The 11,460-nt window shown below is 36.0% G+C and overlaps 2 protein-coding genes across 2 annotated transcripts; one reads left to right on the top strand and one right to left on the bottom strand.

Moving 5' to 3' along the window:
* The first annotated feature begins 1,298 nt into the window (after positions 1–1,298).
* Positions 1,299–5,253, top strand: LOC147298554 (uncharacterized). Its single transcript, XM_086253929.1, has 6 exons — positions 1,299–1,514; positions 1,960–2,796; positions 3,060–3,250; positions 3,385–3,591; positions 3,982–4,042; positions 4,523–5,253. Exons 1-6 carry the CDS (start codon positions 1,299–1,301, stop codon positions 5,105–5,107), a joined length of 2,097 nt encoding a protein of 698 aa, XP_086110055.1. The 3' UTR covers positions 5,108–5,253.
* Positions 5,254–7,224: 1,971 nt separating this feature from the next.
* PRXR1 (Peroxidase superfamily protein) lies at positions 7,225–9,162 on the bottom strand. The gene is made up of 4 exons (XM_086249945.1): positions 8,872–9,162; positions 8,592–8,780; positions 8,192–8,357; positions 7,225–8,007 (listed from the first exon to the last, which is right to left on the bottom strand). Exons 1-4 carry the CDS (start codon positions 9,103–9,105, stop codon positions 7,598–7,600), a joined length of 999 nt encoding a protein of 332 aa, XP_086106071.1. The 5' UTR covers positions 9,106–9,162; the 3' UTR covers positions 7,225–7,597.
* Positions 9,163–11,460: the final 2,298 nt, after the last annotated feature.

The following is an 11,460-nucleotide window of genomic DNA, read 5'->3' as shown; positions in this document are numbered from 1 at the left end:
CTTTTTTATACACACCTGGGAAAAAGGTGTAATGGGACTCGCTAGTCAAGACAGACATCACATCTTTTTCCTTTCTGTAATCTTAAACCTCTTGATTGTTAATTATGCGATTAATTAATCCATAAACAGGACAGCTCTCGTAATCACATGATTTAAAGATGACAATTAATCGATACTTAAGAATACTTAAATACAAAGACATGAATGTGAATAACAGGTTGATTAACATAATCCACAAGGGACCGAACCATACAGAGACTGGTTGGGTCAGGTTAAAGCAGAGGGGTAAGTTTATCATATATTTTACTTGGTGAGCAAACAAAGCATTGTTTATATTTTATGTAATAATATGAAAAGTGCCTCGGATGCTCTAATTCTGCGAATCTGCGTTGCTGAAAAATGGGGTACCAGCTTCACCACTTACAAAAGAAGACAATGCTGTCGACATTAAATCAGAACTGTGAGTTGTTGTCATCAAATTGTGAGACTCAAAGTGCTTTAATTAAAATAAAATAAAAAGTTAAACAGGTGATGAGGTTTTGTTGGATTCTTGTTAATTTTTAGTGTTTCTGATCGAAAATGAATTATAGAATGAGATAACAGTGTCAACTCAAAATATATGTTTTCACTTTTCAGTGTAACATGTTTCAACACTGAACACAGGCTTTTAATTTTTTATTTTGATTGGAAAAAGTCCTATGTGTGTGTGTGTGTGTGTGCGTGAGAGAGAGAGAGAGAGGTGCACGTGGAATTGCATGTCTACCTCCTTGCCTCTTTGGTTTTCCATTTACAAATCTGTAACAAAATCCAGACTCAAAAGGCTCCTCATATTCTGATCACTATTTTCCCCTCTCTAGACTATCATTCATTAGACATCACTTTCTTCTTGGCGTTTCTCTTGTACTTTTCTTCTTCAAGTTCCAAGACTTCCACACATGCACTCAGCCTAAACTAAACAAAGAGTTGGTGCTACCCTTTCTCTCTTTCTGTTTCATTGACAATTTGACTTGCTTCATGCTCATTTGGCACTCAACTACCAAGGCCTTCTCATCTGAATGCATTAACATTTGTTTTGGTCACTCACCTCTTTGATATGGGTTTTGCCTTCAAGCTGAGTGCTTAATTAAAGCCATTTTGCAGTTTTGCTTCATGGGGTATCCGCGTCTTGCTTCCTTATGTTAATTTTCTTTCAAGATTTTCATCCTGGAAGCATTTGTTTGAGGATTCCTTGGTGGGTATCTATCATTTCATGTGAATATTCTTAATTAATTGGTTTAAGATTATAGATTTTGGATCAAATGGTGGAGCTTCAGGCTTGTGCTAGCTTGGTCAATGCTTCTACACTATGCGCTATAGAGGAAGGAATGAGAGGAGAGAGTGTCAATGTTATTGCTGAGATTTCTGTCGAATTAGAAAGGGAAAGACAGAAGAATGCAGAGCTTATGGAGAGGATACTAATTCTTGAAGCTCAAATACAGGAAAGAGAGAAGGAACTTCCTCCAGCAGATGGACAAGTAGGACAGCCCTTTTTTGTTTGGTAGTTTCTTGGTTTTTCAACTAGTCTATAGTGCATCAGTTAAAGCATTTTATCCTTATTGTGCCACTTATCATGTGCTAATGTTTAAATGATACATGGTTTTTTAAAGGGATCATATTCCATTAGTTTTCGCAATTTAATTATTTCGTTTTTACTTTATTCCGGGTACTCTGAACATATTCAAGTAAATAAGGAGTCAAAAATGTTAATTTTGATCAATGTATCAATTTTGTTTTCTTTTATTTTTTTACCTATCCTCATTTTTTTTCATCAATCAATCTTTGTTGATGGGTAGAGCAAATGCAGATTTGCATGGATCTCATAATTATTGCACTCCAAAAATTGAAAATTAAGTATTTTTTTTTTTTTTATCAAAACTGCAAAAATCATATGTTTATGCCACCCTTACGTTTTGGTTTCAGGGAAGTTGTTCCAATGAAATGGAAAGAAGCTTAAAAAAGTTCAAGAGACAGAAGATAGAACTCAATGATAACAGAACTGAAGATAGAAATATCATCCAAGCTGAAATGGCTTCACAGAAGAATCATCATAGCCAATGCTTGGCCCTTAAAGACCCAATTCTCGGAGACCGTTTAGTCAACTGGATGAGCATGGAGGAAACCCAGTTTTTGCATTTTGAAAAAGTTAAAGATGTTGATTCAACGGCAGAATGTGATGATACAGATGATAGTGATGATGAAGATGATGATTATCGCGAAGAGGATGGTATTAACAATGACCATAAAGACGGGGAAGCTGATGACATTTCAAGAATTGTTAATGAACTGAAACATGAAGTTGTTGACAAAGGATCAGATGCACAGTGTGTGTCAACTGCAGGTGAACTAGTATTCCCAAATGTGAACCAAGAAACAAATGAAGAACTACCTGATCCAGGACCAGTTTGTATTGGGATGGAATTTAGAAACCAAAACAAGAAAGAATCTAATGATTTTGGAAGTTACAAGGTACCACCTAATATCATTACTTTGGAGAAGGAGCTTCTTCATACAGGATCTGGAAGCATATCACAACATAAAAAACCTCCAAAGGTGGCATTCTGCCCAAAAGAAGTGAAGAGAATAATTGATTCAGAAGCCCTTTTACAGAACAATGCTCAATCCCACACCATAAGGAAGATCATAGTTTTTGCATCCCTTGGTATAAGGCATGGTTGCGAAGATATATATGAGTTAGACTTCAGTCATTTTAGCATTTTAAGGAAAGGAGAACCATGCATGTCTCCAACAAATCCTGGGGTAAGAAATTTTGTATTGCAAATTTGTTAATCTCTTTAATGTCATTTAAGGTACTTATACAGTTGCTGTCAAAGTTGGTCTTTTCTTGTTCTAGTTTTTGTGACCAGCAACTTGGGTGCTTAAATGCTGTCTAATATGAATGATCTGATTCTACTTTTATGAGAGGCCTGCATACCACTTACAAACTCATTATATGATAAGGCTTTGATCTTATTCATTCCTTGTTCATCAGCAAAAAAGAAATTTAATTTGTTTTTTACCAGGAGCATGTTCTATATGAGAATCCTGGTGTTCGGAGGAAGGTATTCTATCCAAATCGACAGAACCCAACATTATGTCCTGTTCAAGTACTTGAGGAAGAAAAGGCTATGCGTCCATCCGATCCTAGCTGCCCATCATGCTTATTTCTTTGCATTAAGTATGGTGGAAGGACAAGAAATCTTCCTCAAAATGAGTAAGTACTATTTAAGTAATTGATTTTTTAAGTTTGAGTGATCATTGCCATGGTCACTTGTTCGTGTCCTATAAATACCTTAAGGAGTTCTCCTTGCAGTCTAATTTAAAAGTCTCTGTGTCAATATATTCTAGATATGTCAGGCAGCGTATGGGAAGAAACAAGCTAAAGTCTTTTGGGCCACTAATGTGCCGAATGGCAATGCTAGTTCATATTCGCAGTGGTAGCTTCTTCTTCAAGGCCTTGGGCATCACACTTCTTTTCATGGCTGGTTTTCCTGATGACCTGGTTCAAAGGGAAACCAAATACCGGAACTTAGACTTGCTTCAGAAATATTATAGGTATACAGAATTAATACTACTAGGACATTGATGTTTGTGGAAAACAATGCAAGATAAGAGATGAGTGCCAGCCCCAATGATTAAATACACAGTGCTAGTTCAGTCATTGTCATGACCCGTAGCATAAGACACTAGATTAACAACATTAATCAACTTAGTATTCTAACACAAGGGATAAGTTTTCTGTCCAAGTTAAATGGTGTTAAGAAATACGGTTATTTTTTTTTTTTTCAAGAAGAAGAATGATCGAAAAAGCTATTTGGCTAGTACGTTTTGTGAATTCTGAGCACCCTAATACTGTTTACGTGGTCTTCTCTCAAGACTCTATATACTTTCCAACAGCTGCATCTTTAACCCTATTTTAATCAAAGCATTGCCTTTTCATTGCAGGACAGATGAGGATGCTGAAGGGGAGGACTTATTTCTCCTACAACCTATGACTTCTGATACTGTAAGAACACAAGTTCCCAGTTCATATATCTCTATACTTCTTTGTTAATTTCTATTAAACAATGGAAAACTTTTGAAACTTAGTACTGATGCGTCAAAATGTACAAGTCAATTAGATTCTGCGTGAGTGAAAATGATGTCATGTGCAAATAAGGGGACTTGGTTTCCAATACTCGCCGAATCACATGCAAGTCACTTGAATTTTAACCCATTGCCCAGGAGAGATTGAGATTTTGCCTAAAGTTCATCCCTTTGTCTTTGATTGTATCATGGGAAATGAATTTATCCAACTTTGCATATCACCTTATGTACATGGCATGTATCATTCTCATGGCACAAATGGTATGTTCATGCCTTATTTACAATGATGATGCATAATGTGAGACAAGCCCTCTCTGGTATATGCAATAATTTCACATCAATGTTTTGAGTTTCTGAAGAAAATGGTTTCTCAATCTGATACTCTTGTACACTCTTTCAGCAGGCTAGTCCAGTTTCTCAGCAGTTTTGTGGTAAGACTTGTGCAACAAAAACAAAGGGGAAGAAACCAACTCACCCTAATAGTAAGCCTCATAATATGCAGAGATCCTCATTCCCAGAGAGTACACTTTCAAGCTCTGCACCTCCTACTCATCAATTTGGACCAATGAGTCATGCTATTCACACTCAAGCAATGGCAGCATTCCAGTCCACTCAGATGCCATTAGATCCTCCACCAATCTCAAACACTGTGATCACCAATGCTGGTACTACTAATATCTCATATCGTAATCAAACCCCATATCATATTTTTCCTCCACAACCAGCAAACACTTTTGTGCCTATGGTATATTGGCCTCCCCCAAACACATTTTCTCCTGGACCTTATCAATCTCCATATGGTTACCGATCTTTCCCTTCTACCGGAAATTACTTCATCCACCCACACCCTTATTACAGCCATCCCTCATGCACTCCTTTGATCCCAAAAACAGCAGAAATCACAGGAAAAACTGACGTGGCCTCAGAGGAAGCTGATAGTGACTATGATTGCAGTTCAAGCAGCATAGAGCCAAAGAAGAATTAGCAAGGTGAAATGATATTGATCAATTATCACATCTGTGCTCCTTGTAAATTTTCATAACTGAAGTTATCTTGGTAAAGAATGATGCAGTGTGATGCATTTTTGGTTCTCCACTTCTCAGCTGGTATGTAATTTACAAATTCATGATGTTCAATGTAACTTCTTTTCAGTTGACAGTGGAAATATGGTCCCATAGCCTATTTCACTTTAGTTATTGCATCTGTGACACATTCAATTGAAAACAATCCTTGTCTTGTGAAAATCAAGTGCACTGTCTCCATTATTTACATTGATGAAAATGTACCACGCAATTGAGGGTCACTGCCAGAGTTATGAGCTTCATTACTCATTGATCTTCAATGACTATAATGACTCATGTAACATAGCACTTTTGAAAAGATAAAACAATCCCATCCTACCTTATAAAATAAATTTCTATTATGTCATTCTTTGATGAATAATAAGAATTAATCCATGGTACCTTGCAATTATATAAAAATACTGCAATTCTTATATCTGCAATATCTATCCATGGTGGCTAAAATTATTGTGAATGAGGAGAGATTTTTCGGTGTGACCGATACACTACCACGTGGTGTAACTAATCTAACGTACCATAATATGGATGAATGTTATTAATATTATATCATAGAAAAGATAAACATACCGTTTAACAATATCCTTATACGTTGGATTGGTTACACTTACACCATATAGCGATATATTAGTTATACATTAAAAATTCTCATGAATAAGCAATAATTGAGAAAAATAATCTGTTATCTCAGAACCCCCTTAGTTTATGACATGTTTTAATAAATCTCTCTCTAGAATGCACAGTAAGTTAAAGATCTGATGGCCATCTGTGGCTATGCATGTAAGCTTTCATTTGCTCCTCTCTCTCTCTCTATCTCTCTCGGCATTTTCTAATTATTTAATGTTCTTCATGTAAGCTTTTGGAACCATGTTCTAATTAATTATTGTGCCTATGCAAGCTCTCAGAACCGTTTCCTTCCCTTCCGAGTAGGGATGGCCATTTTACCCGTGGGTTTGGGTACCTGCGGGTACCTACTCTATTAGAGTAGTGTGGGTATGGGTAATGGGATGGGTATGGGTATATATATGTTAATACCCGTATAAAAAATGGGCGGATATGGATAATACCCGTGGTTTACCCAAATCCTCTATTTTAATTTTTTTTTTGTTATCATTAAATTCAAGTATAATGAACTTGAAATTTAAATTTACATTGCAATTAAACTGAAAAATGTAAATTAATTGATCAATTTTTTTTTTGGTCGAAAACTAATGGATCAATTAAACTGTTGCAATATTGGATATATTGCAACATGATTGAAGTAGGGAGCGGAGCCTGGCCAAAAAAAGAAGTAGGGAGCTAAGAGAGGAGAGAGAGATAACGTTATATAATTGTAATTATTCATAATAACATGTAAGTATGTAACTATGTACCGTAAGAGTGGTAAAAAAAAAACTATGTACTATAAGAAGTAGGGAGTGGAGAGAGAGAGAGAGAGAGAGAGAGAGAGAGAGAGAGATAACGTTATATAATTGTAATTGTTCATAATAACATGTAACTATGTACTGTAAAAGTGGCAAAAAAAAAAAAAACTATATACTATAAGAGCTGATCTTAAAAAAAAAAAAATACTGAAATTATGACAAAAAAAAACATGAATGGTGGATTTTTGGGTTGGGTTGGGTAACTCATTACTTTGGTGGGACGGATAAAGGTAATATTTATTATACTATAAGGTGAGTTACTTGGGTATGAGTTTGATAAATAAGTTTAATTTTGTGGCTATCTGTCATTGGATTAAATGGCCATCCCTACTTCCAAACTATGCTTACCCTGAGCGCGTGTTAGTTTTAGAGATAAAAGGCCTCTATTCTAATTTCCGTAGTCCATCTCTTTGTACTACTCACTAATAAGTAATAACTCACTATCTCAATCTACCCACCAACCGATACTAATTAATGCATTTATATGCATATTGATACATCTGCTGAGAATCTTATCCTTTCTTTCTGTCTTTATTTGCACTTTTACATTGTCATTTAGTGACTGATTATTAATTTCATCCAGTCTGAGGGACCCAACATCAATGATATAATGAAAGATGCATAATAAGCATGAATCATCAATAACTATCATCACTGAAATCCATGCTTCATACATATTCAAACCACCCATACATATACATACATACATCTCCACATCCATACATCCACCATGCCCATCTCACTAAGGCCCAACACCACTACAGCTACGACAACAACAACACCAACAAAGACAAAAAGGAAGAAATCTACATCAGACACAGTGCATGCCTTTTAACCATAGCACTAATCCCTGCCATAAAAAAAACAAACCCATCTAGAAAAGCCATCTTATTATGCAAGCTGTCCCACACTCTTTCTCCTTTGTATGATTAAAGAAGAAAAGTTGAGCTAGACTTGTTGACAAAGCTTGTTCTAGTGGAGCTTGTTGGCAACATTGCACTGCTTTCTGATCTCACCCTTTGTTCCGGTAAGAGGATTGTTCTCAGAGAGAATGGTGAAGGCTCTTGAAAACTCCTTAAAGAAGTAGCCTTGGTTCTTGGCCATCTTCTTGACATAAGGCTTTGTCCTCTTGTCTGTGGCTAGTTGGTGATCCACCATCATCAAGCCCTTGTTGTCCAATATGTTCCTGTAGTAGTTGTTGTCAAATATCATAGGGGTACCACGGTCATTTCTCACATATTGGACCGCTTTGGGGTCAGGAATTGCCTCAGGGCACTTCTTGAGCATGTGTGGAACATGGTCAGGGTTGAGAGCTGGGTCAACTTCTGGGTACAGACGGTGCACCAGCTTCACACAGTGTGTTCTACCAACACTGTGAGCTCCTGTACAATTAAAATGACCAAAATCAGTGACATGTAACATGCATATGCTGTCAAGAGCTACTTAATGTCATACAATCACTTAATTTATGACTCTTAGATCTTGAGGGATTTACTTTTTCACCGTCAGATGTGATTACTTTTCCACCGTCAAATGGAACTCATGTGTAAATTTAGATATGCGTACCTAGCAGGGCAACCACACCAGGAGTGTCAATGCCAATGTCAGCAAACTTCTCAAGGACAGTAGACATGCTCTCATTGTGGTCAGGAAGGTATTGCTCAAGGATTTCTGCTCTGCTCCTCCTACCATCTCTTCTTCCAGTTTTAAGAGGGATGTATGGGCCTCCTAGCTGGGATGAGCAGAGAGTAAGTTCAAAATGGGTTAGACACTTGTACCTCAAAATCTACTACAACCCAAAACAAAAAATGGTTCCAAAATGGATAAAAACTAGAGTTCCAAGCAAATTAGACCAAGAATAAGTTATACCAACTTCAGATCTGTTTTAAAAGAACAGAATATGAACCAAATTAAGTGGATAAAGAAAAAATCTAACAAAAAGAAAGATCAAGGTTAAGGGAAGTACAGAAGCAACTCCTTCTCTAGCAGACAACACAAGAATATCTGAACAGGAAACAACTCCAGGGCACTCCCTCTCCACTGCTTCTTTAATTTCTTCAATGTACCTGAAGTTTCTCATCCCAAAGCTCCTGTCCATCTCCTTCTCGGACAAGGACCTCCTTGTTGAGTCTAGCAGCAGTGAGGCATCACATGACTGTCAACCCAAAATCCCAAAAAATGTTAATAAGTTAATCACAAACCATCAGGTCTTTGACAGAAATTTGATAATTGGCTTATATATATACCTGAACAGCACAGTCATGGAAGATGTTTCTGAGCCAAGAGAATGCAGTGTTCTTGTGGCGCTTGTAGAGCAGCTTGACTTGCGCTCTGATGAGTTCTTCAGCCTGAGGACATGAGTCCTTGTAGAAGTCCATAACAAGACCTGGGTCCTCCACATTTTCATCAGCAAAACAAGGCCTGAGGAGCACTGCTGAGAAAGATAGCAAAGCAAAGAAGAAGAGTGCTCTGGAACCCATCTTGCTTTAGAGTCTTGGAGTAGTCTTGGCTAAGCTACTTCTTAAATAGAGCAGAGATGGATAAATATGTATTAAAATAGGAGACACTTGTTGCAATTTTGGGGTCTTTGACCTTTTTCAGCCTTGTAATCGCTGCAGCATTCACTGCTGAAACAGACTCAAAACTTTATTACCTCATTAAGACATTAACCTCATTTTGTGCTGAAAGTTGGGTAACACTTGTTGCATAGTTAGCAGAAAATGCTGAAAGGATGAAGTTACTATCCATTGAACGATTTTGGTGCTTCTATGGCCCCAAAGCGGTCCAATATGTGAGAAATGACCGTGGACATGAAATGCATGTAGATGGATTACCAAATGTGAAAGTGACACACCAAGTATTTGAGGCAGTCCATTTGTCAACAAAAACTGGGTTTACGCATTCTGTTTTTCTATTTTGTCCTGTTCATCTGAATGTAGACGTTCAAGGTAAGTTACAGGTACAGTATATAATTTAACTTACTATTTAACCTATTAACTGTAAAGTAATTTGTGTAGTTGGATATATGGATAAGCTGAGAACCAAACCAAATACAAAGCAAATTCTTAATATCACCACAAAATTATTTTAACATGTCACCGAAATGACCCCTCATTTGCTGAGTTAGCACAATAAGACTCAATTTATTTATGAATATGCATTTTAATGCAACTCAAACAATATAAATAGCCCTGTTATTGAAGCTAAATGTAAAGCGGAAAGGCCATGAAATCATCACACAAACTATGATAGTGCATGCCAGCCCATAAAAAGAAAAGAAAAGAAAAGAAAAAAGAACTAGAATTGTCTTAGAAAAAGAAAAGCATGCATGGTCAAATCAATTCTTCATTGCAAAATTAATAAAGTTTACAATATTCGGTTTTGAATGATTTAAAGAATGATAATGTTATAGTAAGTTGGTAACTAGTGAGCAACTTGGAAGGAAACCCTACTTTTGACTTGCATGGCCCTCTATTTTCACCACAATACCCTTTCTTTTTCTTAAACATTATGAATCAACTAGGTTGTGGTCTGAGATAAAAAAAAATAAAAATAATTTGTCATATAGTAATAATTCTTTTCACAATGTTAGAGAGGTGCTAAGTCCAAATTTACTTACCCCAAGTTAAAAAAATAAAAAAAAAAGGTTTAAACAATAACAATATCTTTAGTATTTTATGTATACAAAAAAAAAATTTGTTGAGAGAATATATACAAAAGTGAAAAGTTTATAAACAAGCTTGTAGAAGCATTTGTGGGTCTTTTTACAATAATAATATTACCATTTATCAAAATAAAACTTCTCATGATGGAGCACGTAATGAAAAATAAGAGACACGGTATACATTCATAGAAGGGTTCATTTGATAGTTACTGCCTAACTTGTAAACAGTGTGGCCACCGACAGTTTCATTTCACTTGCAAGTTGAAAGAGTGAATAGCTAGCTTTTGCATATGCACCAAGGAGTAAGCATGAAAGGTGGAGCCAAAGAGTAATGACTCTGTCATGGGGCTCGTCAGTCCAGTGCTGTCACAGTCACGGATTAATTACTTGATTAATTATAAAGTATGTGGCTTGTTAAAGGTGATCTTGTTGATTAGTGACTGGTTTATTAATATCATAATTTTCAATTACATGACTTTTTGACCAATCCCTAGAGATCCACGTACAACCACAATGTTTATGTGATATGGACCATAGGGCAACCTCATAATCAATGCATGAGGCTAAAAGCATTGATTATCAGGAACCCCACAGGGCCACAACAACATAAAAGATTATTCAATTGTCACAGTTTATAGTAATAGAAGGAATCGTATACGAAATGGCAAACTAGCCACATGTGGCATCTTTATTTTTAATTGTTCTACAAATTTAAAGGAAAATAGTACAACTTATCAAGTGTTTCTTTTTTATCACATTATTGCATTGTTTGTCACCGGTTTCTTATTAATAATAAAATACGTCCAATTATAAATTAGTAGAAAATTTCTTTTACATGATTGTGCATTGTCAGATGTCTTACAACGTTTAAATGAATTATTGTGAAGTGAGACGTCTTGCAATATAGGTTATAATGTGAGAAGTTAACTTAATAGAATAGCATTTAACGGACAACAATATTCAATTTACCATAGTATAACAAGGCAACAAGCAGGACCAATTTTTCTTTTTGGTGCATTTCAATAGGTTTTTTTTTCTCTCTTTTTGTTCTTTTTTTTTTTGGGTTGAGAAACCTTCTAATGCTCAATGCATTAGTATCAAACTCCTCAATCTAGAAGAGTACGTAGAATCTCAGCAACATCTTTGGATTACAGATTACGCCATTTTTTTA

Source organism: Dryas octopetala, chromosome 1, assembly GCF_963921425.1.
Source record: "Dryas octopetala chromosome 1, drDryOcto1.1, whole genome shotgun sequence".
In the NCBI taxonomy this organism is placed as follows: domain Eukaryota; kingdom Viridiplantae; phylum Streptophyta; class Magnoliopsida; order Rosales; family Rosaceae; genus Dryas; species Dryas octopetala.
Note: the sequence above shows the minus strand (reverse complement) of the source record. Positions and strands in the feature narration are given on the sequence as shown.